Below are 26,436 nucleotides of genomic sequence, written 5' to 3' on the forward strand. Positions count from 1 at the left end.
GATTGCGTTAGTTAAGATTCCAGACCGCTGCCCTCGGCGGGGCTCAAAATTACACACACACAGGCTCTTCTTTGTTTTCGGTAGGCAGTCGTAATGTTTACACTCCTTCCTCCAGGGGGCAATGCTGGTGTGTGACCCCCCCAATCCTACTTCAACGTCACCATGGTAACTGATTGCTGTTCGGTTCTCCCTGGTGGAACACAAACACCTGTTGCCATTTCCCGCAAGAACTTTCTTTCTCCTTTTTTGGCTAAAAGCGCCTCTCACTTTTATCTTTACGTGTCATTTGAAGGACACCCCGAAATGGAAAAATCGCTCGCAGGTGATACCTTTGTTTTTATTGAGACAGAATGACAAAGACAGAATTTTGCAGCAGGATTTCTGGAACACAATTTATGATGTAATTATTAGGCAAACTTTTGTCTCATTTCCGACTCAATTCTCAAGAGCAGTCAGCTAATCATTATCTTTCATGATAATTGTCTCGTGTTTGCGTACGACACAGCTTGAAGCCAAAATAGCGCACGGGAATTGATGGAACGTTATTATGACAACAGCGACGAGCGGGCCTTTTTAACAAAAAAAAACAAAAAAAACAACAATAACACAGTGCTGAGGCTAAATAATACTCAGCAGTTATTTGCCAACGACTCCATCACACAACGGGACTTCAGCTTTGTGTGGACTGGCTTTTTGTTTTTTTGGGGGAAATCAGTCAGAGTGTCGCATCCCACCTCAGAGCCAATTTTTCAGGACGGCGAGGGCCGAGTTAAAGGTGACCTGGGCCGGGTGGGCGCCGCGGTGAGCCAGCAGCAGGGAGCCCGCCTCGACCCCGCGGCCGGCCTCCAGCAGCCGCCCGGCGACCTGTCGGGCGTCCGGCCCGCCCGGCTGCCGGCGTGCTAGCATGCGGTCGCGCAGCAGCGGGAAGGCGGCCGACGACGCGCACTCCACCAGCAGCCCGGCGTCCAGCAGCAGAGAGAGCAGCTCGTCGTCACACACCGCCGCCGCCTCCTCCTGTGAACAAACAGATTCAGTTCTTTTCCTTTTTTTTTTTAACAAACACGCGTTCGCGGAGGCGCAAACAATGGGTCGTTTTCATCGCTTCGTGCGCTCGGCTAGGCCGTGTCGGTCTTTGCGTTGCGGGCGCACGCGGACGTCCCCGTCGGGGTATTTCTGGAGCCGAGGCGGCTCAATTATGCATGGCGCAAGTGGCTTTTCTACCTCTTCAGGAACAAGTCTGCCTTAAAACCACAAATAATACATGTGCAAAAATGGCGGCCAGGGGAGGGTTTCATTTACCGGCTGCACATTTGGTTGTAAACAAGCTTGGGTGATAGATTCAAATTGAGGGCAAGTGGAAATGAAGTCAAAAGGTCGCTCTTCATTCATGGTGAAGAAAAGCAGCCAAGCAGCGGGCATTTATTTTTCATGTCACCTGCACGTATTTACAGCTTGGAGCGCTAAACAAACAAGAAAACATTTTAGTGATGACACACTTGGGCTTGTTGAAACAATAATACCCCCCCCCCCCCGGCTGGACTTTTAAATTCCCGAGATTGTTTTTTTTTCAGGTCAAATGTGGCAGCTACTTGAGGAGGAAGGCCGCTACCTCCGTTGCTCAGCTCCACACGCGCGCGGGCGGGCGCACGCGCACACGCCTCCCAGGCTATTACATTTTGACGAGTATGTGTGAGAGGAAAGAGATAGAAGATTTGAAGCCTTCAGACGGTGGGATTGACAGGCCAAGTGGAAATAGATGTGACACAGCAGTGTGGAAATGGAGACGAGGGGAGGGGGGGAAGGCGAGGCGAGGCGAGGAGAGGCGAAGCTGGGGGGTTGTGATATCAGAGAGGAGCCTGAAATTTCTGCCGTCCTTTGTACAACATGACGGCCTGTCACTTTTTTTTTTTTCTTTCCCCTTCCCAGGGCTCAGTGAAGGGGAGCGACGTTCCGAACCGACAGGAAAGCCAACACGGGGGCTCTGCGAGGCACGACATGCGACACGCGTCGTCTGGGGCTGTGTGGGCGGGGCCTGGCGTCAACCAATTCAGAGCGAACGCGGTCGTGGTCGTCTTCTGCTGCAACCTTTTGGCCTCTTTGCTTACGTCCTCAGCCAGACAGGGTCTCGGCAACGTCTCTCATTTAATCGGCGTGTCAGGAGACTTTTCCTGAGACGGCGTTTTAATGACACGCTAATCTTCAGGAATTAAAGTCGGTCTCAGCGCCGTCTCAGGGGGTATGGCTTTTGTGAGGAAAAGAAATCACGCGCTCATTGGGGGCCACGCAGACGGCGGCCGTCTCGCTCGCTCGCTCGCTCGCTCGGTGAGATAACGGCTGTCAGTCACGGCGAACGGGCGGAAGCGGGCGGCGCTGTCGGACGGATCCGTTTACGGCGCGCCGGGAGCGGGTGAAACCTCGGGGCTTGTTTATGCAGATATGAAAAGGCGGGTGAATTAAGAGTGACATTTTACACAGTCTTTGCTAATTCACTTTTGCTTGTTACGGCGGAGGAAAAACACAAGCGCATTAAGGTGAGGCCTAATTGAAAAAGTTGAGCGCGCCAGCGGCAATCAAATTTTCCCGATGACGCGAACCGACGTGCGCTTTGTGACCGTAATTGTTGGAAGTGGAAAGGAGGCGTGAGGGCCAATTAAGAAAAGAAAATGAAAATGTGACACTCAGGAGCCACCTTTCCTTTTCAGTCTCTTGCGGCAAAAACAAGGTTGCACTCACTGCGCTCATGCCGTTGACCCGCTCCAGAGTTTGCCGCAGAAGCTCGTCGTCGCCGCTCTCGGCCATCAGCTTGAGCGCCGGCTGCTGGAAAGCGGGCAGCAGCAGTCGGGCCGCACTTCGGATGCACTGGAGGACACGCAAAGTCGTCCAATGAACGCACTGATTGCTTTACTCGTCTCTCTTTCTAATAAATGAGCTACCTAGCTAGCGACCTAGCTAATTAGGTATCTAACTACCTGCTTTGCCCCAGGCCTAATGATTTTCGCCTCGTTGAAATCATCGAATAACGGGCCAGGCTCATATAAAAATGCGAGGGGAATTGAATCAAAAGGACAGTAAAAGAAAAATGCACGCCCAATAACCACTGAGGCACATAATTCCTTTGAGAAGGTCTCCGGTGCGCCTGAGCACACGGTGTGCCTGTGCCTGTGCCTGCGCCGTCGCTAGTAATATATGGCTATTACAATGCAATCTGACTCCTCTGCTCTGCTGGTTTCATTTTGCCGCATTCAAATTAAAGTGGAACACAGTAAAACGACCCCCCCCCAACACACACACACTGGTCCCCCTCCTTCACACCCACCCACACTTCTAATAGCAGACAGCCGCTCAGCAGCCGCTCGCCTTTCGGAGCCGAATAACATTAGCGCTAAACTAATATCACAGTCAGCTGGCGCTAGATGTGCCGAGCGGCGTGAATATGATTAGCGGGGCGTCACGCATAGCGATAGGTCGGCTAGCACCTTCGCTAGGTCATCAAAGGAGAGGCGCCGGTCCGCGCGGACGCTAAAGGCTAACGAATTCTGCCCAGCGACTGATCGTGTAGCTTCACCTGTGGCGGGAGCTTGTGCTTGGTGTTGTCGAGGGCTCGCAGCATGCTCAGCACCTGCTGACCAAGGTCCACTTCCGCCTCGGGTCCCTGGCGGCGGGTCAGCATGGCGGAAACTAGCAGGACCCAAGGGTTACGCTCCGACGTGGCCCTGGACACAGGAAGCCATCACGGGATGCTCGCACACCAAAGTAGACCTCTACGGACTTACACGTCTTCTTGCATCATGGGCGGCCATGCTTGCAGGAGCAGGACGAGCGTCTGGAAGTCCTCCCGCTGGCGCGCCGCCTCCAAAAGGTCCAGGAAGAGGCCGTAGCGCTTCTCCTGGTTCTCCACATCTTCGATCTGCACCTGGTGGGAGATGTGCTCACGTGACCTTTCAAAACTTAGCGACCTAGCTGCTTTACCAAAAAGCCCGAAAGTCTTAAAGCAGCAGGAAACTCTTTCCAATTGTGTAAAAAAAAAAACTGCACAGTACATCTTCTTTAAATGTATGCTAATGCTCTTAAAGTGCTGAGGTGAGAAAACGGAGAAAAGATTCAGAGTCTTGCTGCCCTTTCTTATTTTTTTTTTTTTTTTAGTCCGAGCACTAATTTGGTACGCAGCCCGAGGACGTGCGGCGTCGTGCGATGTTAAACGAGCAAAGTGGGATGAAAGCGCGCATGCTAATGAGGCGGCTGGCGGAATTAAAAGGCTGAATACAAAAATCAAAAGGGGACTTTTATTGTCGGGATAAATAAAGAAGATGCCCCGAGAATTAATGATAGTTATCAACGGCAAATTTGCCAGGCTCTTTGCTTAATTACGCCTTGTGATGATGTCATTGGCGTCAAATGATTTTCCGCCATCACCTGAATGTTTCAAATCCAGAGAAGGTCTATGATAATATAATCGGGAGCATTATTAATTCATTCAGCAGGATTTGTATTTTTTGTGCGCCGCCCCCATCCAACACAACCGAAAATCGACTTTCCGGGGAGTATTGCGTGTCGGCTACCTTAAAGTTAAGGCCATTATCTCGTCTACTTGTCCTTGACCCGAAAGAGAGAGGCGGCATCCGGGCTCGGAGCCGTATCTCGGCCAAAGAGCCTCGGGTCTCTCCGCCAGCTCATCAATATTCATCCACCCGCTGCGGCTAATGTCTCGAGCGGCGGGCGGGAATGAAGTCGTGGAGGTCGCGTGAGAGAAAGAGAGCGGGCGGCACGGACCGCGACAGAGGATTTGAAACAAAAGACGACAAGAAGAGAGAAAATGAGGAGGGGAAAGGGCGGCTGCGGTGGGATGCTGCGTTCTGGCGTCGCTTCAATGAGTTTTTTTTTTTGCTCTCCACCCACCAATGCTAATACACTTATGAGTAAGCATCCTGCTATAAAAAACAAAAAATCATTTTCTCCACTTTTAGGTCAGAAACCGATGTGGTGACATTAAATGTGAGCAGGCCAAAGAGGAGCTCAAGGTGAAAGTCCTCAACAGATTGAGCCCACCTCAAAGTATCAATATTAAACACGTCGACTATATTTTAATCTCAAACCCATTTGCGGGCCAGACTCCAAGCTGTCCTTCATCATGCATGCGGAGTTTGCGTCCCATGAATATTCCATCAGTGAAGAAAAAAAAGGTCAAAGAGAAAAGGAACGCCGCCACACGTCAACGCAAACACGTGTGATTGCTCACGACCCAAAATCTGGGTGGGAGAATTTCCGGCTGAATGTTCAGAGCTCCTGTTTCCACTGATAAAATGAAATAAGAATTAGAGGAGCAGCCCGGTCGCCTCGGCATTGATTTTTTTTTTTAATGATATAAAATTGCAAATGAAAATGAAAACCTCCTCGGTGGATGTAATTATGCAAATTCTTAGCGCTCGCAATCTGCATTCGCCTCACTTTTTTGTCTGCTAAATGTCACAAACAAATAAATTGTTGCGCGGAGAGCAAAAGGCCGCGGCGAGAGAAAAAAAAAAAAAAAAAAAAAAAGCGCTTCCGTACTGACGTCGGTGACATTTTAACCGGCCGTGGTTATGACTAATCACTCCGGATGAAGTCACAAAATCTATACCAGGCTTCACCTAAATGCTAAATAGCGCCGTTTGGGAAATGGCCTCTCTCGTTTTCCCCGTGACACGTCAATGTGACACTACCTGGGTGTGCTTGAGGACGGCTTGCGTCCTGTAGAGCAGCAGGAGCCGCATGTCGCCGTCGCACATGCTGAAGTTGCTCTCCAGGATCTGCAGCACGGCGATGCGAGGACGCACCGGCAGCGACGGGTCGCCGCAGAACGGACGCAGCCAGGTCAAAAGGTCGTCTGAGCTCACCGTGTTGTCGCTGGAAGAGTCGGGAAATCTTTTTCTTTTCCCATCTGTTGTTTTGTGTGCGTGTGTGCACGACCTACCCCGCCTGCACACTGTCGTGCACGGCCGTCGTTATGGCCTCCAGCACGCCGAGGGCCGCCGTGTGGTCGGTCACGATGTCACCGCTGAGGGGAGGAAACAAAAAAAAAAAAAAAAAGTGAGGAGAAAATGATGGCGGTGGTCTTACATAAGAGCTCATTAAGATAAGAGGTGCAAATGAAGAAGCGTGTCAGGAGGGGACAAGCACTCAGGGAAGGAAATCAAAGACTTTACTTTCAGGGACACAGTTCAAATTAAATGCTCGGCAAGCAAATCAATGTATTAAAAAAAAATAGGAGAAGCATCATTTTGGTATTTTTAGCGAGCCAATTATTCCCCCAGTAAAAAAGTCACTGGAGGTCAAAGGGCAGGGAGGTAGGCTACCTGAGCTCAGCCACCACTCGGGCCACGGCGTCCTGCAGCACGCCTTTGAGCGACAGGTCCAGAGGTCCCACGGCGACGCACAGGAGCTGGCGGATGCTCTGGAGCGGCTGGCCGTCGGTCGCCATGGCGACCGCCAGTTCCCGGACCTTGGACCTCTCGGAGCGGGACAGGTCGTAACGTTGACTGTAGCCTCGCAGCTGCTCCTGGGACGGAGTAGAAAGGAAAGCAAACATTAAAAAAAAAAAAAAAGAGACAATGGAGGCTAAACGATGACACAGTGCGGGGAGTCACAAACGAGCGTCTTTTACCCGTAGCTCAGCGTCGCGTAGCAACACACGGCACCTCTGCCCGCGCGGCAGGACCAGTCGCTTAACGAGAAACGGCGTGACGGGAAAAAACATCAACCGACCTCCTGGCTGTCTCGCAGCGACGCCACAAAGTGGTGGCCCAGCGTCTCCAAGTGGGCCTGCGATTGGCGCAGGTGAGCCAGCGCCTCGTCCAAGGTCACGCCGGCCTCTTCGCCGCCCGCCGCTTCGCCTCCTCCTCCTCCTCCTCGCTTCTTGCTCTTCTCAGCCAGCTGCCGCAAGCTTTTGGTGGCTTGCCGAAGAACTTCGCAGCGCGTCGGGATGCTCAGCTGGAAAGCAACAGGAGGGAAAGACGTGACCGCCAAACGCCAATTCCCAGATCGGGGAGGGGGGGGGGCATGCAATGGTAGCGGCGGCGAGTTTAAGCGGCCGGCTAACAGCGGGCTGTGATTGATTGGATCCACTGTGAGCAAGTTAACAATTCAAGAGGAAAGGAGACGGCCTTTGGCTGCTGGGAGATTTCATTCCATTGCAACGACACACACACACGCACACACGCACGCATACTATCTAATGGTGTGAATGGATTGCACCATTTTTCCCCCCAAGTGCGGATCAGCTAAAATGACCTTGCAATAAAAGTGGAATTTCATGCATTTAGCCACACATGGACAAAAGACACACACACACACACACGCACGAGTCTCGGAGGGAAGGAAAAATACCATTTTTAGAATGTCCACCGTCAGCAATGCAACATTTGAATTGTCAAAAGTGCAAAGAAATAATATAAATACACCAATAAGTAAATAAATCACGATGCAGTGGAGTCACTCAAGGTTCGATCGTCCGATGCGCGCCGCTGTTCCGTTCGGTCCCTCTAAAGTATCCAGCGGATGAGTAAGCGCCGTAACCGCAAACTGAAGGTGAAACATTAAAAACGTTCACACTGTGATGAAAAAGGGGCAAGAGAACGCCACTTTCTGACAAAAAAGATTACGGCGTGGACAAAAGGTCCGGCGGGCGCTCAGCTATGACCTCGCCCCCTGGCCTTGGGGGAAATAGAGCCATTTGTCATGTGTGTGTGTGTGTGTGGGGGGGGGGGGAGAGTCAAGCCCCCGCCCCCTCCCCCTCGGAGTTGATGGAGGAAGGTATGACAGCGGGTTCCGAGGAGATAAAGTGCATGTTAAAGAGCGCAACGGGGAAACCTGCTGGGCGCTCCACTTTAATTGGCGCTGAAAGGGGGAGAAGCACAAATGAGCCCACTCAAGGGAGCTGTGTTGGGGGAGGAGCCAAGAAAAATAATCTCCAGAAAGGATTTGAGAGCAATTACCTGCTGGACGGCCTGGAGGGAGAAGGTGACGTCATCCAGGAAGTGGACGGCGTGGACGGGAAGCAGCCTGTCCAGGTACTTGGCGCAGGTGTCGTAGGCGTGCAGGTAGTCTTGCTCGCTGACGGGCGGCCTCTTCAGCAAGTGGGCGTCGCCCTTCCAGAATAACTTGCGCAGCCAGGCGGCGTGCACCGCGCTAGGGGACAACGTCGCCCCCTGGTCGCCGGGCTTCGGCAACAGATGGGCCAGCTTCGAGATGGACAACACGTTCTGACTGGTCAGAACCGGTTCGAGAGCGACCAGCGGGTCCTGCGAGCCGTCCGTCAGCTGCCGGTAGTTTAAACCTGCCGGCAATCAAAGGGAATAATTAGTTTGCACGTGCAAAAAAAAAAAAAAAAAAAAGAAATATAAAATGAGAGAGGAGAGGAAAAAATTTGAAAATGGTTTTTGCTTGGCATGACGCGTGTTGACAGACTCATCCGTGTGGCGGCCTGTCTGAGTTTGAAATATTCAACAGCGCCATGCAGATCCACACACACGCATCAAACTGTGACACACACACACACACGCAATTGTAGACTGAAGATGAGGCAGACGAGCTAGCGCTCAAACCGACGCCCACTCGCGCGTTCAACTGGTCGTCCGCGTCACACTGTGAGCAAAATTGCAGACACAAATGCACGCTTCCTGCTGTTCCACAATCCCCAACGTTTCCTGCCTGTCCGCCCGCCCGCCCGCCCGCCCATCAAGCCACTATTCCAAACGCGCTAGCTTGGCCCAACGCTAAGCTAGATGCATTTTTAATGACGGCAGGTGGGGCGCGATGGGTTGATGCTTGCGGGTGACCGACTCTGCCTAGCGACAAGCGGACAGCGCGAAAAAAGGATTTGTCAAATTAAAACCAAAAACGTTGTTGAGATGAACTCATCAGCTCCCTAATGTTAACTGTAAAAAATAAAAATCAGACATTAAAACCGTTCAAATGTCAAAACTAAAACCTTATATTTAAAAAAATATTTTAATAATTTTATATTTTTAATAATTACTTTAAAAAAGACAATATATAATTTAATTTTTGTTTTAATAAGACAAGACAAAACCCTGCTTAATTATGAGGTGAAAAAAAAAATGTGTCCAAAGCACAGACGGCGCAAGCGAGGCATGAAAACCCCGCTGACCTTTCCGCCACGTCTTGAGAGACCGGTCGCCGCGTCAACTCGAAACTTTGTAGCGCACTCAAGCGGCAACAAGGTGTCAAGGACGTCGATTTTGCTTTGCCGTCATGGTTTGAATTCCTGCCGACTCACCGCTGGCCACGGCGCGGAGCTTCTTGAGCAGCTTGACGTGGCCGTCGGGCGCGATGGCGGCGGCGGAATGCGGCCGGCAGCCGGCGGCGTCCAGCAGGGTGTAGTAGTAAAGCAGCCGGTCCAGGTCGCCGCCCTCCACGGCGGGCAGCACGTACTTGCTCATGTGTCCGTAAAAGGCCTGCGGGTCGCTCTTCAGGGTGGCAAACAGAGCCAGCGACTCGCTGCGGGATTCCACGTCCTTGGTGGACAGACTGAGGAGGAACATAAAATGAGAAGAGAATGACAAGACTGCGCGTGCGCCAGCGTACCCGCTGTCTGTGAAGAGGAACTCCAGATGAGTCATGTGGACCTCCCACAGAGGAACACGGTAGCGTTTAGCCAACGACACCGAGATGCCGTACACGTCGTCATCCAGAGTCCTAAGAAAAGGGAAAACGAAGGATCGCACGAGTCCGTGGAGAAGGTTGGACTATTTTGACTGACTCAGCCAAGCCGAGGATGGTCTCCTTCTTGTAGTCGGGGTCGGAGCTGAAGCGCTGCACGTCCACGCCGCGGCCCAAACCTCGCAGCACCTGCGCCTGCGTGTAGTCGCTCAGCCGCTCGTTGTAAGCGTGCAGCTGCTCGATCAGCTTCTGAAGCTCCTCCGGCCAGCCCGAGTACGCCGACACGTGCCGGGTGACCAGTCGGATCAGCTCCTTGGGGTCGGCCTGCCGGCGGGAGGAGGAGGTGGTGAAGGATGGAGAGAGACTCAAACGGGCATGTCGGAACAGGCTGCTAATTTTATTCTCAAGGTCTCATGTCTGAATCGCCCTGGGAACAAATAAAGAAAAGCAAGGCTGAAAATACGATTTTTTGTTAAACCTCAAATTTGTAATTCAATGATTAAAACTGAGTGGACCTAACATTGAGCCTTGTGGAACACCACCAGTTTGACAGTACTTTTTTTTGTATACAACCATTCACTAGATGGATTTTTGCCCTGAAGTGAATTGAATTTTTTATTTGATTTTTTTTTCTATAGCCTCAAGCATTTTTTGCAGGATTCTTTTTTTTTATGTGTCATGCTGTCATTTAAAGACAAACGCAAATTTGCTGCAGGGTGGCTGTGGAGAAGCCGCGTAGAGCCGATTCGTGGACAAAGTGTGCCTTTGGCTTATCGTCACGCCGCACGCGCTGCACCCGGCGAACCCGACAAGTTGGCCGCTTTTCTGATGCCTTTCATTGAAAAACTAATGAGGCTATTTTCCTTTTTCCCCACTCCTTTTGCCCCCAAAATGGCTTCCGGGAAAATCGGGGACAGCGAGCGAAGCCCGCTTCTTTAATTCGGCTGCGAGGAACACATCAAGTGCGGCGGCTGAAAGGCAATTCAATACGAGAAAATACGGCCCCAAATGTAGCGAGGCGCCTTAACGGCTGCCGTGATTCAGCCCCCCGGCGGGAAATTGGACGGCGGGAACACGACGTCGGATCCTCGTTTCTAATTCACACAAGTCAACGCCTCGACGGTAGCTCACCGGCCGGCCGGAGGAGGTGCGGCGTCGCTTTCGTCGTATTTGCATAAGATAATTATAGCGTGAAGGGACTCGGTGCGATTCGAGTCGTTCAAAAGTGAAGAGAGGCAGAAGAAAGTGCAGAGAGTCACATTTTGAAGCCGTTTCTCTTGCTCTCGTTCGCTTACGCCACCTTGCCTTTGAACCGGGCGGGGTGTGTAGACTTCTTCATATCTATTATGCGGAATTCGGGATCGTCCGAATCGGACGTTAATCGGCGCCCGTGGCAAGTTTGCTCACATTTACATTTCACGCAGGTCAAATAAAGAAGGAAGCGAGGCGGACACAAACCGCCTGGAGGGCTTCCAGTCAGCCAATGCGGGCTGATTTATTCCCGCAGCCGCATTCCATTAGTCCCGCTGATCGATAGTCAGCCGGCAGAAAGATAAATACCCAGGTGAGGAAAGTTCCCCTTCCGTGACCGAGACGGGTTAGAAGCGACCACAAGAACTAGAAAGAACCTGGTAGAGCGCATGCTGCTTATCCTCAAAGCAAGGCTGCAGGCGGCTGTAGATCTGCAGCGAGTAATAGTAAGCGGCCAGCTGGAGGGACAAGGCCGAGTGGTGCTGTTGCTCGAAACATCGGTTGGCGTCCAGGACCTGCACGGAAAGGGTTGCAGACGGATCAGATCGGTTGCACTGGAATTGAGCTGTGAGCGTTGGCGCTACCTGAGGCAGCGCCAGCAAGTAGGCCAGCGCCAGCGTGGCGTCCCGAGGAAAGGCGTCGTTGGCCAGCTGCAGCAACACTGCGGACGAGGAATACAAATGACAGAAAAAAAAAAAAGAGCATCATTAAAAATCTCCTCCTTGACTTTGGCTAGTCTTTTTTTTCTGGGCATGGAGAGGACTCACTTATTCAAAGTATTCAAAGCACTCCTAATAAGTGCACTCCACCTCATATGCATCTTAAGCACACTTTGAAAGTTTGGGATGCCAAGCTGGTGGGCGGAGCTAAAGCCCCACTCGCTCTCTCTCCGCCTCCCTACGACCTCGTCGCTAGCTTCGGACGAGCTACGCCTCCAAATGAGACGATTACACGGCTGTGCCGAGCCGGCGATAAGATCGGCGCGGGAATTACCGGAGGGATAAACACACGCCCGCCCGTCCAATAGATAACCCAGACTTGAAAGCCCACGCTAAATCAGTTCGCGGGGAAAAAAAAAAAAAAAGAAACTCAAGACCTTTTACCCTCAGTTGCGGGAAACAAAGTGGCGCCTTCTGTTTTGGCCTCGGCCAGTTTGCCGGTCCTCAGCAGCACCTCGGCAAAGTTCTCGGGGGGGACGTCATTGTAGGACGAATACACGTCGTGATTCTGGGAAAGAAAAACAGAATTGGGACATGTTGAAAATGCTTTGCAAAATAAAAATGAAGGTCAAACTATTTGTCTTGTTTCATGTTTTCGACTTGTGTCACTCCTTTTTTCATGCAGCAGCGCCTTTGTTATTATTTTCATTTTTTTCTCCAACACGTCACGTCGCGCTGGATGTTCCGCCGTTGCGTCTCTTCTTCCTCTAACGCCGACAACTCCCAAATTGCTTTCGGCATTAAAATGACTTAGACAAATCAATATTAATTTATTCCCTGCTTTGTTTTTTTTTTTTTTTTTTTCTCCCCCATTTTTATTTGGAGCTGTTTGAAGTCATCTGGAGGAGGAAGAAAATCTAATTAAACGCCTCAAGTCAAGAACCCACTCAGGCATATTTGCTGTAATTTAAGAATGTTGCCCGAGGCAATGAAGGGTAATAATAAGCGTAACCGGAATACAAAAAAAAAAAATGGAAGACAACCAGCGGGCATAATGTCATTGTTGACGATAGTTCTCCAAACAGCTGTCCCGACATGACAGCTCGAGGTGCAGCCGAGGAGTTTTTTTTTCCTCGACCGCATCCGCTTACCGGATCTACGTAGGGACCTTCAATGATATCTTGATAGAAAGCGCAGCAGCCTTGACGTTCCAGTTTGGAATTCTCACTCGAGCGTTCCTCTGCGGCGGCGGCAGCGGCGTCTCCGCTCTGAGAAGCCAACATTGAAAAGTCAACTCGCTTGCTGAAGTTTTTAATGGATGGCGAGTGAGGGTGCGTACGTGCAGCGGGCGCAGGCAGTCCAGGGAACGCTTCCACCAGCGGTGATCGCCCACGGCGCTCAGCACGGCCTTGGTGGTCTGACCCGTGGTGGTCAGCACCTCCATGGTTTTGGCCGTGGTCCTGTGGAGCAGCTCGCCCGCCGTCACCGCCTGGGGGGCCGGCGCCTGAATAAACAAGGATGAATAGAAACATCCGAGTCGGCGAGTGGGCTGGCGGCTCATCAATACTTGAAACACACTGAAGATGTTTGTTTTGAATAAAAAAAAAAAAAAACACTCTAAAGGTGAGAAGAGGAGCACGACAAAATGACAACAGATCGCTTCAACGGGTGGCCATCCAGACTTAAAACGTTAAGCCGCCGCTCATTAAACATTCAACGCCCACTCGAGACATCATAAAGCTGGCCCAGCTGATGGCCAGGAGAGAAAAGAAAAAAAGCATAAATAATCCAAAGGAACCCAGGAACCTTAACACGGGATTTACACCTCATGAAAAATGCAGGAAGGCTGCAGGAAATCACACAAAGTAGGCCGTTAAGAAAGGAGGACCGGACCAGCTAATCAATCAGACAGTAGGGGGCGGGGCCTATATATCACGCAAACGCACCTTGGATGAGTCGCTCTCCTCGTCTTCTCGCGCCCCCTCGGCGATCTCGGGCTCCATTTGGTAGTTGACCGCTTGGTACAGGATCTACGGAAACATTTCAAAGACCGCAATAAAACAAAGCTTTTGACTCTCCAAATGTTCTGAGCGGCTCCACCTGAGTCTGCAGGTCGCTGGAGGCGGCCAGGAGCGCGTTGATGTTGTCGGGCGGGCAGTGCGTGAGCGAGAAGGCCAGCAGTTGGCGTCTGGCTTCCAGCTGGCCGAAGCCGTCGCACTGGCCCAGCAGACTGCAAATGTCCCAGGCCGGCGCGTAACCTGCAAACACGGCCAACTTTCTCAATTTGACCTTTTTTTTTTTTTTTTGCTTTTGTTGCGAGCGAGAGCAGACAGAACCTAATCGCATGAAATCCCTGCAGGCTAATTGTGTGAAGCACACAGAAAACAATTACGCACGCCACTGATCTATTATGTTGTCATAATGGCTCTCCCGAGTGAAGCGCGCAAAAAAAAAAAAAAAATCACTCGACCTTGAATCGGACTGACAAATGCGGAGTGGGCTAATTTTTTAAAACGCCGCCGCAGAACCAGAAAAAAAAATCCCCACTTAATAAAGAGTCACTCCATGAATCCATCCCGCCGTATAATCAAGCAAAGAAATTCGGCTCATTTTCAAACAAATCTCGACACGCGTGATTCGAGCTGGTACCTGAGGCCATCAGGTCCTGACAGTGGATGTAAGAAGCCTTGAAGTCCAAACACCGCAGGGCCTGCTCAGCTAGCAGGGTCAACACTTGGCCTTTACGCGTGGCCTCGTCATCCCCTTGACACACACACAAAAATTATTTTCCTTTCATCTCCATCAACACGCTAAACTCATAATCCTGCTCATCACGTCCGACATCTGTCTCAATAAATCTCATTGCGCCCGGCGAAGGTCAGAGCGACGAGGCGGCATATTAAAGTCTCCGCCGGCCGCAAAATTAAATATGGAGAAAGAAAGCGGGATTTGCTTTCGCTGTCTGAGGGACATCTTGGATAAAGTGAGTGATTGGGCGCACCTGCCACTCGCAGGAGGGACGCCACGTTGAGCAGAGTGGTGGATTGCTTGTAGGCGCTGGCGCAGTGGGCCACGCATTCCTCCAGAAGAGACAGACGATCCGAACGAAGACGCACTGCAAGACGTCAATTGAAATAGTTTGAACACAATTTTTGAGAGGATTCAAAGTTGTTTGGGGCCTTTAATTGTGTATTAGGTGCGTCAACTGGAGCTGAAAAGACCTTATCTATTATCAAATCCTTTCATTCACCATCTGGGTGTGCATGTGTGACAGGAACGAAATAAAAAAAAATATGTGTGAGTTGTGAGGCGGCACAATGGCGCGGCCTTGAGCGATGGATAAAAAATATCTCATAAACAACCTTTTCTTAAGCTTGGCTTTTGTCCCACTATCTGGCCTGACTTAGGTAGAAAAAAAATAGAGGAGGCATCACTGAGGAGACGTGTCAAAGCTAAAATGGAAAAAAAAAAAGGACTGGAATTTGAGCGGGCTTATTTACCTTGCAGAGGCAGGATGTTGACGCCAAAGTCCGCCAGGTGGCCGAGTGCGTCGATGAGGTCCAGCTCCTCCTGGACGGCTTGGGGCCGGTCGCTGATCAGCTGCAGGCAAGCCCTGAGGGACACGATTTCTTCATTAGCATTCTTGCTAGGACGAAATTAGCACCAAGGTCATTCCAATGCAAATGAGTTGCTTCTTTTGGACAAAAGTAGTGCTTTGCCAACATCGATGGGCAAGCATTGAGGGAGCGTCAAGGGTGAGAAAAGTTTTTCACTGTTGGCAAAGTGATTAGCGAGGAAGGGCGTAGCTTTATTGGGGTTGGAGTGTTGATAATAAAAGGCGGCGATTAGAGCAGCTGATTTTTGTAGCGGAGCCAAGCGAGCCGCTTCATCGGGGGCCCAATCAAGCGGTATTCAAATGAAGGCCTCAGAGACTGGCGCGCTTTGCCCCAATAAACAGCGTTCCCACTTAATAGACAAATTAGCCGCTCTTGTTTCTGCCGCCGAAGAATAGAGAGGAGATTGCGAGGAAATAAAAAAAAATATTTGCATGGGAATCATTTTTGCATGATGGGCGGGCTCACCTTGCTAGGCCCATGCAGGGGTCGGTGAGCGTGGCGGAGGAGTTGAAGTACTCCCTGGCGGCGGCCAGAACCAGCTGGAGGCTGTTGTGGTAGGCCACCTTGACGCCGTGGAGCTTAGCCGCGTCCTGGCTGACCTGCAAAGGAGCCCGATGATGATGACGGCGCACGCTCGGAGAGGCAAGATACGCCTACCTCGGAGCAGTGCATCAGTTGTCCCGCCAGACGGATGTTCTCCAAGCGGCCGGAGCACAGCAGCGACTCCACAAAGATCTGCGCCAAAAAAAAAAAAATCCATGAACTGGTCCTTCAATTGATAGCTGGTGAGTATTTGACGGCACCTGGTGGCAGGCGTGAGCTTCCAGGCAGGTGTAGACGTTCTGCTGCATGTCCAGCAGGTCCTGGAGAAGAGCCCGCCACGCCGTCTCACCCACGGCGGGGTTCCTGCAAACACGTAAGATGAGCCTCGGGATTGCGCAATCAGACAGGCGGCCTCGTACTTGCGTCCGGTGTGGCGACACAGCTTGACCATGAGCTGGTGGGCTTCCTCGGGGCTCTTCTGACTGCTCCTCACGTAAGAGATGGGCTTGCGCAAGCCGTGCTTCTCCAGAACTTCGGCCACGCTGTCGACAGAAGCGCAATGAAGTTCTCCTCATCTGCATTGGCAGTCTCTGGCCCTCCCCACGGTGCTCGCGTTGAGGGGCTCACCCCGAGGGGAAGCCCAGAGGAGGATGAGGGGGAGGAGAAGCAGGAAAAGGAACAAGAGCAGCATGACATGGAGGTGATTTTAAACTGCGGCAGCGCCAAAACGCCTCGGGCTGTTTGAACGCCACGGGACCGCTGCTGCTGCTGCTTTGATATATTGTGTGTGTGTGTGCGATGACTGTGCTTGCTGAATTTTTTTTTTTTTTTTCCCTATCGCCGCTCTCCATCAGAGGCCCATTATGAGGGGAGGAGGGAACGCGACAGTACAAAGCGAGCATGTCGATTGCAGCACGCTTGCCGCTGTTTGCGCAATACGGGCCCGAGCTGCTTTTCCCTCATGCGTTGATGAAAAACCGAATGGCAGCACATCCGAATCAATACGGCCCTTGGGAAATACAAAGCGTTCCTTACGGCATAGCACAAATAAGAAAAAAGAGAATCAAATTCGGACAAAAAATAAATAAATACACCAACGTTACCTGAGGTGCTTCTCCAGTTTGTCCACCTGATCGTGCAGAGATGATGTTATGTCCGTCTCTGGCCTGCACAATTAGAAAAATAACATTTTGAGAGATTTTTTTTTTTGGAAAAGATTTGTCCGGGCCTGTCAGTCGCCTTTCAAAGCGCTACGAGGCCAAGCTAAAAATACCCCCCCCCCCGTGTCACTCATTCTGGGTTAGTCGCCCGCTAGAGAGGTGACCCGCCACCAACTCGCCCAAGCGCGTGTGGCCCCGCCCACTTTCCCGTCTGTTCCTTTTGCACACGACTCGTTCACCTTCACTCCCCCGACCGTCCTTAAAGATGTACTCGCGCGTTTCGTTTTCCCCGTGAAGCGATTTCATGCGAGATTAGGAAAAAAAAAAAAGAAAATGAGCCCGGTCTGTGTGGTTTAAGTGCTCAGAAAATAAGAGAAAATCAGAGCTACTTAAAAGCTCGTCTGTGTGTGACGCTGAGTCAGAGTCTCTTTATGAAATGGCGATGGAATAATCGATGTTCCGGGAAAAAGAACCTTTTAGCGGCAATCATCATCATCATCGGCAAATGTTTCATCACGTGTGCAGAACGGAAGACATTGAAAGTAGTAAAAGGTGTGCAACTACTACAATTTCATTTTTTTTTTTTAGTCTTACCCAAAGCCCCTCTGCGGCAGACACTCCAGGATGTCGTAGCACAGGCTGAGCTGGTCGTCCCTCTCGCTGCGGTAGATGCACTCCAGCGCCACCGCCATCAGCTGGTCGGGGTCGCCGATCACCTTCTGCGGGCACTGAAAATAAAAAGAAATGAGCTTTGACTGAAAAGTCACCTTCTCTGTCAATTCCACAAATGGCCACCAATGTTTAGTGGCGCTGTGGCGCAACTATGTCCGGAATCATTTCTACTGAAAATAGTTTTTTGTTGGCGCTCACGTCAGGTTTGGAGTGCTGGAAGATGATGAGCGGGAAGGTCAGGTCGCCGCAGGCCAGTCCCACTAGGAAGTCCCGCAGCAGCCGCTCGGCGGCGCCCTCCTCCTGTCGCTCGCAGCGGTGCAGGAAGGGCACCATCCATTGGAAGGCGTCTTTCACGTAGTGCTCCCTGCTGGACTGATGGCCAAAAAGACAACTATTCTATTTTTTTTTTGAGAAGGGGGGTGATTTATCCGCCCGATTCCAGCGATATAAAGCGATTGAAATACTTGACTGGGCTGCTCTGTGATAAAGAAGCACATCAGATACAGGGAAAGGAGCTAATTTAATTGAAGAGCATACGAGCGAGCGAGCGAGTCTCGCCGGGGCAGTCAAACGGTTGTTGTCGCGGCAATAAAGGACATTTGCCGACTGCCCGGCGGCCCGCACGTCTGCTCTTACTGCCGTCGGTCCTGGCAGGTCCGCATCGGCCGGCCTCGTATAAGGCACTCCAAGGACACCGCGGTCGCTACGCTAGCTGGCACGGCCGCCGCCGCAGCCGGCTTTTAATAGCGGGCTCAAATGAAAAGGGAAAACAAACTCAGCGGAACAAACGGCCCTCCATCCGTGCTCCGACTGACTAAGAGGAAAGTGGGCCTCACGTTCTTCATGAGGAGGCGCAGCTGGTCGATGCGGGCGAGCTGCTGCAGGTCTCGCAGCGCCAGGTTGCTCTCGTCCAGCGTCTCGTAGACCAGCGTCTCCAACGTCACCAGGTCGTCGCGCAGCGGCTCCAGCCCGGGGACGGCGCGTTCCGTTCCCAGGCGCACCAGCGACAGTGCGCAGTCCACCTGCCACACCACATTGATGAGATTTAAGCTTTTCGCAAAACTACAAATTCATTAAAAAATGGATCCCTAAGGTTCCTTGCTGAAGAACGACAAGAAACTTTTTTTGTATGAGGCCCAAGCGTCAAGGTACGATCCTGAGGGCCTCCTCTAGAAACGTGTCGCGGGAAGCAGCAAAGGGAGACGAGATCTAATTAACAAGGAACGAAGGAGCGAATGAAAGAAGGCGAGCGCTGCTGCCGCTGTGATTCCTGGAGATTAACAAATTACACTGGCGCGCGTGTGCGCGAGCGTGCGAGCGAGTAGCGGCTTCATCTCCCGAGGATGATGAAAGGCGCCGTTCCCTACAGTTGCTTGAAAAATGTGCACCGAAGCCCCAAATCATCCTCCACCTCCTCCTCCGTCGGTGTTAAAAAAAAAAAGACTCGTAAAATTCAAAGTGATAGGATCTAGTGTGCTCTCGCTTCCTCGATGCGCCACTAATCTCAGTTGCTCTTCGCAGAGGATAAAGAATAGATGACTATTTTCTTTAGCAAGAAGCTAAACAGGCAGTACCTGTCGGGAGCAGGATTCGATATCTCGCGCTCGGCTGCAGTACCAGTCGGTCAGGAGACGCACGGAGGGCGCCGGCGAGCGGAAGCGCAGCAGATCCGGAGCGTCCTCGTACAGGATGTCGTTATCGTCAAACGGCTTCTGCTCCAACATGGACCTGGAATGTTCATTTCATTGAAATAATTTGAAAAACGATGACAAATAATTTAAAAAAATATTTAGAGGAGCTTACCGGCATTGGTCGGCCTCGCACCAGTCGGTTTGTCGGTGTCGTTGCTCGTCCCACGCGATCAGCGCCAGCTCGCCTCGCTCGTCCACACTGAGCGCAAAAAGAAAACGCTGACACAGCAAGTCAAGAAAAATAATCTTTTGTCCCATTTCCGAGATATCTTTATTTACGCTCGAGAAATCTTCTCTGTGCTGTGTTTAAATCAGCCCCGCACTCAGAAAAGCACTCATCCGAATGGCAAGTGATCCCTCTTAAAAACCAAACGCTTATCTTTCAACAAGTTCATTTATTAAAGCGAAAAATTAAAGGTATTCGGCTGGAAGGTCGTCTCTGAAAAGGAAACGCTCGTTTGAATGAAAAAAGGAGGGCAAATATTCACGCGAGCGCAAAGATAGGCCGAGACAGCCTCCAGCGCGTCAGAGGGAAAAAAAACAAAAAATTTCAAGCTGAGCTTTTCTGCCACTGGAACTTGATCGGTAATCACAACGGGGCTGCTTCTTCTCCTCCCCCCTCCCCCTCCTGCTCGCTCGCGTACTGCAGTGCGGCCCACCTGGCTCGTAAGCCGGGGGACGACGAGGAAGCGGCCCGCGGCGAGCCCGGCCGGCCGTGATGGATGCTCACTGCAGAGCCGCAAAAAAGGCCCCGCCTCCTCACAAAAAGGTGTGCAAAATGAGTCCCAATACTCACCAGACCTCAGGCAGCAAGATGGTGTACTCGTGCGGAGACGTGGTTTCGGGGAAGTTGGACAGAATCGCCAGTCGATGTGGGAGCAGGTCTTCCCCGTGGTACGTGAAGAGGATGTCCAGAGCTTGCACGTTGCTCTCCTGCAGCCCGACCGCAAGTCAGATGAGAAAGGCGCTGACCTCCAAAAGAACTCTGGGTTTTATTTTACCCTGGCGTAATTTCGCGCCGACAAAACCATATTCTGACTACGGAACTTCTTGAAGAACTCGGCGTCATATTTCCGCTCGGCTTCGTGGGGACCTCCTAGTATCTCCTGTGGGGAGGACAATAAGACCAGCGTGTTTACAAATATACTGAAAGTACAAAAAAAAATCTCATTTTCTCTGCTGTTTAGTCAGAAACTGGCGTTTTTGGTGAAACTTTTTTTAATTTCAAATAGAGGGGAAAAAAATGGCGAGCAGCCTTTGAATGGGCCGTGCTCAGAGCACGCCGTGACGAGTCGGGATGATAAAAGCCGCGTAATATCGTATTCATCGACGGCCGGGGAGAGTGGATGCGACGGCGCAGCTGCGGTTGCCATGACAACGTCCATCCGTCTGGCCGGGCTCTATCGGAGCGGGCCGAAATCTCATCGTCGCCCCGCTGGCGGCTTGAGAAAAAGTGCGCCGCCGCCGCCGCTGCGTGCGATTTATGGAGCGTGGAAAAAGGTGGCGCCCGCCGTTCACATTACTCATCTTGAATCTCAACTCTCCCGCTTGATATACTTTTGGTGGCCTTGCGATAAAAGCCCATTTGTCGGCGGAGAGCCGAGGAGGGGCAACGTACAACTTTTCAATATTTGAGAAATGAGATTAGAGCGCCTCAGAGAGAATATCAATGAGAGACAGAAAAGAAAATCCGCTTCTTCCTTGGGGCGGGGTTTAGCGTCGCGCTTGAGAAGCTTTCGTAAGAGCGAGGACGAGATATTCCACGGAGGGTTCCGGCGCCGCGCCGAGTCATCGGTAAATAACCACGACGCGTTTGTGTGGACAAAAAAGACAAAAAGCCCGGCCGCGACCTTTTATGCGGCAAAAGGTCAAACCAATCAAGATCGGTTCTGCCCTTTTGCCATTCCGCAACGGCGCCTTCGGGTCCAGCGCATGGTGTGAATCTTATTTACCGGCGGCGACAAGATATATGAACAAAATGGAAATGATAAGAAAACTTCGGATTGCAAAAGGTGTTCCTGCGTTACCTCGTACGTCGCCAGCCTGTCCAAATACGACAGCAGCTTCAGTCGGCTCCGACACAACTCCTTCTGCTCCAGCGTCAGCCTGGAAAAACGAAATTAGCAATCTGTTAGCATTGCTAGTTGGAAATAATTCCACAAGATGAATGGTAACGCTGACCAGAATTTTATTTTTATTCTTAAACGTCCCGCCAGGTGACGTATTGCAATGTGCCCCCGGGCGAAATCCATTTTCCAGGTAATTGAATCCCGGCCGTAAATTAGGCGACCGACCGCAAACAACAACGTGCTTTATTGGCTGCCGCGTGCAACTTCCAATCTGGCGGCCGGGAATAAAAGCCGACGCCAGGGTCGCACGTCAGAAAATAAAAACGGAGAAGCGGCCACGGTGCGACCACATGAGACGTGACCCCTCCCTTGCCGTTTTAATCCCTCATTACGAGGGCGCACGATCGCCGCTTATCGGCCTTTTTCTACACACACTGCTCGAGATTAACAGCGGCTCATCGTGCTCGCCGCCGCATCAAAGCGCGCCGGCTTAGCGCCGCTACCGCCGCTAATTACAGCCGTCGCTCGTCGAGAGGCGGCAAGTGGTGAGAGGCGAAAATTGTGGGCGAGAGCAAAATGGAGCATTTTTGGTGACACTCTGATTTATCATTATGTTGCGTAATGGAACCCTGCGCTGTACATTCAAACGCTGCCAGACTACGAGTTTATTAAAAAAAAAAGACTTTTTGTCGAAAAAAATGTTTGCTTGAGTGCGCAGCGGTTGAAATATTAAAGAGTGAAGCAAAAAGTTTCAGGCTTTATGGTTCTTATTGATGTACTTTTTAGTACTGCTATTATTGGGAATGAGCGAATGCTCCGCTGCGAGTGCGACAAACTTCCTCGGGGAAGTTAAACAGCAACGACGAGAGCGAAAGAAAAAAAAAAAAAAACAAAGCGAGGCCATCGGGTCGTTTGTTTTGCTCTGAGGGCTGCCGCAAAATCCGTGTTTGCTTCCGTCCAATCGCAACGCGGAATATTTTCAAAGCGCGCCCGGCGGTACCCTGAGGACAAGAAAAGCAAATACTTCAAGATGGTCTTTATTTCCGCACACAGAGTTTGTGATCAATACCGAGCCATTTACGTAACGGCGGTGTAGTTAAAAAGAAATTAAGAGAATTATTATCCATTTCTGGCCTCCGCCTAGGGACGACACGTTAGTCCGGGCACGCCGCACACACACGCGGGAGAGTTGATGAAGAAGGCAATTCATTAGAGACCAAAGTGATTCCTTTCAATCCAATCAAATTTAGTTTTCAGGGACGGAATGGCGAGCGTGAAAAGTGGGGGCCGCCTTTGCGCTGAGGGTTAAGTGGCCAATAAGCGGCGACAATGGCGAGCATCCGGCTGCAGCAAAAAAAAAAAAAAAAAAACTACATTTGCAAGCAAATGGATTTTTAATGAGCGCCATTTATTTGGGCGTGTTGTTGTTTTATTTATTTTTTTTACCTTTGGAGCATTTTAATTGTACGTAATGCGCGTAGGGAGGGCTCGATGGTGCGAGCGGATCTGCACGTGGAAGAGGTGATTAGTGGCCGCTGAAGGCTTTTTCATTAGTCTTTCACCGGGCGCTTAACAACAAAGGCATAAATTACAGCAAGCTGATTAGCCGCTAATCTCGGCCGGCGCCGTGGCCAAGTTCTCTCGCTAATGTACCCCCTCCCCCCCTCCCGCACCTCACAACTAATACGAGGGAAAAGGCCTCATCACGTTTGGAAATGGGGCAGGTTGGCGAGTCTGCTTCGGCTGACCTGCTGAAGTCGACCTTGTCAAGCAGCTCTCGTTTCCTCCTCCTCTCCTTCTCCGTCTGCATCTCCGCCTCCTCCTCCTCTGACAGGTCCTCGTAGGGAAGGTCGTCCAGGTCCACGTCGCCCGGCATGATGAACCTGACAGGTGTCGACGTCGCGGGTGAGCTTCCGACTTTAATTCGACTGAAAAGGAAAGCGGCGGCGCACCTTCCCCCGTCCTCTCGGTTGCCGATGGCGATGAGGGCCTCCAGGTCGGTGCCCTTCAAGCCGTACTGCAGCAGCTCCTTGGCCGCATCCACGTTCTCCGGAACGCGCTCCACGCACTCGTGCAGGACCCACGAGCGCTTGCGGATCTTGCTCTGGGGACAACAGAAGAGATGGTGTTAAAAGAAAAAAGAAAAAAACGAGTGGAAAGATGCGTCCCACATACGAGATAATCTTGTATGGAGGCGATGCTGACTGTACTCTTCCTCCACTGCCTTTGGTAGACCAGGTCCGAGTCCAGATTATACGCGTGGGCCAGAGACAGGGCCTCGCCGTATTCTTCATTGTCGATCTGTTGGAAAACAATCCAAATCAAGAACCTGCTCACATAAAGAAAAATCATTGAATAAATAAACAATAGGGGACTGAAAAAGGAGCCTTGTGGAACGCCACAGGTAATTGGAACATTCACATAAAGCCTTTCCCAAAGGTGCGTATCTCAAAAAATACTAAAAAAAAATAATGTATAGTGGAATATCCATAATTCCATCGCAGCCGATGTGAATACCTCAACAAAGGACTACAACTTCTACATCCTACTTGATATATTAGCATACGGTAGGCACAGTGTGGGGGGGGGTCAGGTAAGAACCAGTAATAAGCATCAGCCTTTAAGTTGAGATTTAAATAGACGCCCTTTGTTGGCGACGCAGACGCTGCTTTTAATGTCTTATCACTGCCTTCAAAATGATGTGATTCGACAATAACAAGCCCACGCATATTGTGTGTGTGTGTGTGCGTGCAAACACACAGGTATGTGTGTCCGCACACAGTGTATCCATCTCAGTCTATGTGTGGGAGTACAAAGCAGCCACATTAGCCAGACTGCACATCCTCGAGGGCAGCGAGAAGCCCGCACATTTAAAGCTGTCGTAGGAGGACATCAAAAAACATTTCGCTCTCGCCGTCTCGGCCTAATGAAAATGTCGGCAGCCTTGCCAGCGAGCGATGGAGAGAAAGAGAGAGAGAGAGAAGGACGCACATGCTGAGGGAAGGTCCGACTGCTGAGGAAATCCTTTTCCTGTTCCAAATATGTCTGACACAGATGAGGTCATGTTTTGTAAGTGTCCCCCCCAAAAAAAAAAAAAAAAAATTGCAATTTGTACTGGCCATATTCAGCGAGCTAACAAAACAGTCGAGTAACAGCGAGTGTACTGTGTAATTCAAAAAAAAAAAATCTGCCATATAGTCAACCTCGTGAGCTGAGTGGGTGGGGGAGGGGCGGAGGGAGCAATCTGCAGCCGGTCTGGGCAGCGAGTGCTCCAAAGCGATAGTAATAATGATGTATGACTTTTAACTGTGGGCTGTTGGAATTTGATGGGCAAGACTAATGGCCGCCAATGATGATGACAGTGATGAAGGCGCCGCTGGATGCCAGCTCATCAAAATGACTGATGAGCCGGCCGCGCTCAAACTTGGAGGGCTTTGTGAAAGTGAAGACCGGCGCCTTTGCCGCAATTTGTCGCCGGGGCCGGCTGACGCTATTAGCATTACCTTTCTCTGGTAGAGCTCCTCAGGCGTGGTGGACCTGAGACTAACCAGCCGGTAGTTCTTGAGGACGGTACGGGGTCGCTTGCGCGGCGGCGCGAAGCGCTCCATCTCCGTCACGTAGTAGAGGCCCTGCTTGATGTAGCCGAAGTAGCGCGCTTTAGCGGAGGACTCCTCGTCCGAATCGGAATCTCCATCGTCGCCGTCTTCCTCGTCGCCGCTTAAGTTGCTCTCCAGACGTCCGCGCTTCTGGGCCAGCTTCACCTCGCACTGGCGAGCAAAAGATATTCAGAATGCCGAGGAGACAAAATACGTCACGGGTGTCGTTCAGACCTCCAGGCTGAGGAATCCGCCGTGGTGCGCGGCCGTGACTCTGGGCGACGGCTCGAACCACTCGCAGGATTTGCCCAGAAGGTTGCGGAGGCTCCCGACGGACGACACGGTGACGGAGCCCGAGCAGCGTGCCAGGATCAGCACCTTGTCGCTCCACCAGTTGACGTCCACCAGCGGCCGGTACTGCTCCTTGTCTGAGAACACGGTCACATGGTTTTATTTGAAATTCATTGCGGAGGTGGAAAATGACCTCCAGTCATTTTATAATCTCGTTTCCTTGTTAATTGATTTTTTTATTGTTCATCTACTTTATACAGAACAAACAATCTGTGAGAATTTTATGGGTTACAAATGATCTGCTTTTTTTTTTCCTATGAGCTATCTTTAACTTTCTGAATTATGGCCGTCATAAAATTCTGTGACGTCGGTGGGATTTGGGGGAAACATCCACTGGACGCAAAGCGTGTAATTCGGCGAATAAGAAGCATCAAAGATCATTAAATCGTATCGGCTGCGCTGTGTCAGCTTAAAAAAAAGAAATGAATTAAAAAAAAAAGCTGCTGAGAGCCCCGCGGGCCAAGCTACCTTTTATTTTCTTCCTCCTCTCCAGTGACGTCTTCCACTCCGGATTGATCTCCTCAAATCCTGGCTGCCGGCGAGGGAAGGAGGGAGCGAGGGAGGGAGGGAGGGAGGGAGGAGAAGAAAGATTAATCTCTCACCCTGTTTACACTCAACGGGTGGAAATACACACACACTTGCAAAAACATCTCTTCTGCCAGACACAAGCTGAGTGGTACCTGTTGGTCCTGCTCCCACGCCGCCCTCTGCTTCAGCGAGGGGACGTCCCAGAGGGTCAGGCGACCCGAGAAGTGAATGACGGCCAGCAGCGTCCCGTCCGGGTTCAGACTCATGCGGAAGACGCCGTCCTGAAAAGACGCACGTCATCATCCAGCCCGAGCCAAAAGAAGACAAAAGAAAGGCTACCTTTTCTTCTCCTTGTCTGCTGAAAAGTCTCAGCGTGGGCATCCGTAAGAAACCTCGCTTCTGACTCTGACGAAAAAAAAAAAAAGGTTAAACAAGGTCAACTGCAACTTTTGCATTTCTCCTCACCGAGTTGACGTCGTCCTCCAAGCTGGTGACCTGCTTGTAGTGGGGCGAGCCGGACAACACCCTCCACGCCGTCAATCCGTAAGAGGCGGCCTTGGACGATCCGTCGTCCCCCGACTCGCAGCCGCCCACCAGCAGCAGCCTGGAAAGGTAGGAGAAAATAAACATTTTAGCACGGCC

At 51.2% G+C, this 26,436-nt stretch overlaps 1 protein-coding gene across 1 annotated transcript in view; it reads right to left on the reverse strand.

Moving 5' to 3' along the window:
• Positions 1–316: 316 nt before the first annotated feature.
• The window catches only part of nbas (NBAS subunit of NRZ tethering complex), a 30,908-nt gene continuing 4,788 nt past the window's right edge, over positions 317–26,436 (reverse strand). Inside the window, exons 10-53 of the mRNA XM_049757533.1 lie at positions 26,260–26,398; positions 26,134–26,199; positions 25,947–26,075; positions 25,735–25,798; positions 25,150–25,343; positions 24,823–25,086; positions 23,495–23,620; positions 23,272–23,423; positions 23,068–23,202; positions 21,278–21,356; positions 20,252–20,356; positions 20,047–20,183; positions 19,363–19,449; positions 19,134–19,287; positions 18,396–18,581; positions 17,758–17,931; positions 17,482–17,615; positions 16,831–16,893; positions 16,147–16,269; positions 15,988–16,090; positions 15,842–15,919; positions 15,650–15,783; positions 15,068–15,180; positions 14,569–14,682; positions 14,217–14,330; positions 13,668–13,825; positions 13,514–13,597; positions 12,907–13,071; positions 12,719–12,835; positions 12,012–12,135; positions 11,493–11,569; positions 11,286–11,423; positions 9,758–9,981; positions 9,583–9,693; positions 9,275–9,525; positions 7,971–8,311; positions 6,742–6,966; positions 6,333–6,535; positions 5,951–6,034; positions 5,700–5,883; positions 3,774–3,913; positions 3,566–3,713; positions 2,734–2,859; positions 317–1,014 (exon numbers count right to left, since the gene is read on the reverse strand). Coding sequence (XP_049613490.1) covers positions 736–1,014; positions 2,734–2,859; positions 3,566–3,713; positions 3,774–3,913; positions 5,700–5,883; positions 5,951–6,034; positions 6,333–6,535; positions 6,742–6,966; positions 7,971–8,311; positions 9,275–9,525; positions 9,583–9,693; positions 9,758–9,981; positions 11,286–11,423; positions 11,493–11,569; positions 12,012–12,135; positions 12,719–12,835; positions 12,907–13,071; positions 13,514–13,597; positions 13,668–13,825; positions 14,217–14,330; positions 14,569–14,682; positions 15,068–15,180; positions 15,650–15,783; positions 15,842–15,919; positions 15,988–16,090; positions 16,147–16,269; positions 16,831–16,893; positions 17,482–17,615; positions 17,758–17,931; positions 18,396–18,581; positions 19,134–19,287; positions 19,363–19,449; positions 20,047–20,183; positions 20,252–20,356; positions 21,278–21,356; positions 23,068–23,202; positions 23,272–23,423; positions 23,495–23,620; positions 24,823–25,086; positions 25,150–25,343; positions 25,735–25,798; positions 25,947–26,075; positions 26,134–26,199; positions 26,260–26,398 — 6,346 coding nt within the window. The 3' untranslated portion in view covers positions 317–735. The remainder of the gene's footprint in view (positions 1,015–2,733; positions 2,860–3,565; positions 3,714–3,773; positions 3,914–5,699; positions 5,884–5,950; positions 6,035–6,332; positions 6,536–6,741; positions 6,967–7,970; positions 8,312–9,274; positions 9,526–9,582; positions 9,694–9,757; positions 9,982–11,285; positions 11,424–11,492; positions 11,570–12,011; positions 12,136–12,718; positions 12,836–12,906; positions 13,072–13,513; positions 13,598–13,667; positions 13,826–14,216; positions 14,331–14,568; positions 14,683–15,067; positions 15,181–15,649; positions 15,784–15,841; positions 15,920–15,987; positions 16,091–16,146; positions 16,270–16,830; positions 16,894–17,481; positions 17,616–17,757; positions 17,932–18,395; positions 18,582–19,133; positions 19,288–19,362; positions 19,450–20,046; positions 20,184–20,251; positions 20,357–21,277; positions 21,357–23,067; positions 23,203–23,271; positions 23,424–23,494; positions 23,621–24,822; positions 25,087–25,149; positions 25,344–25,734; positions 25,799–25,946; positions 26,076–26,133; positions 26,200–26,259; positions 26,399–26,436) is intronic.

Source organism: Syngnathus scovelli, chromosome 20 (assembly GCF_024217435.2).
Source record: "Syngnathus scovelli strain Florida chromosome 20, RoL_Ssco_1.2, whole genome shotgun sequence".
Taxonomy (NCBI): Eukaryota; Metazoa; Chordata; class Actinopteri; order Syngnathiformes; family Syngnathidae; genus Syngnathus; species Syngnathus scovelli.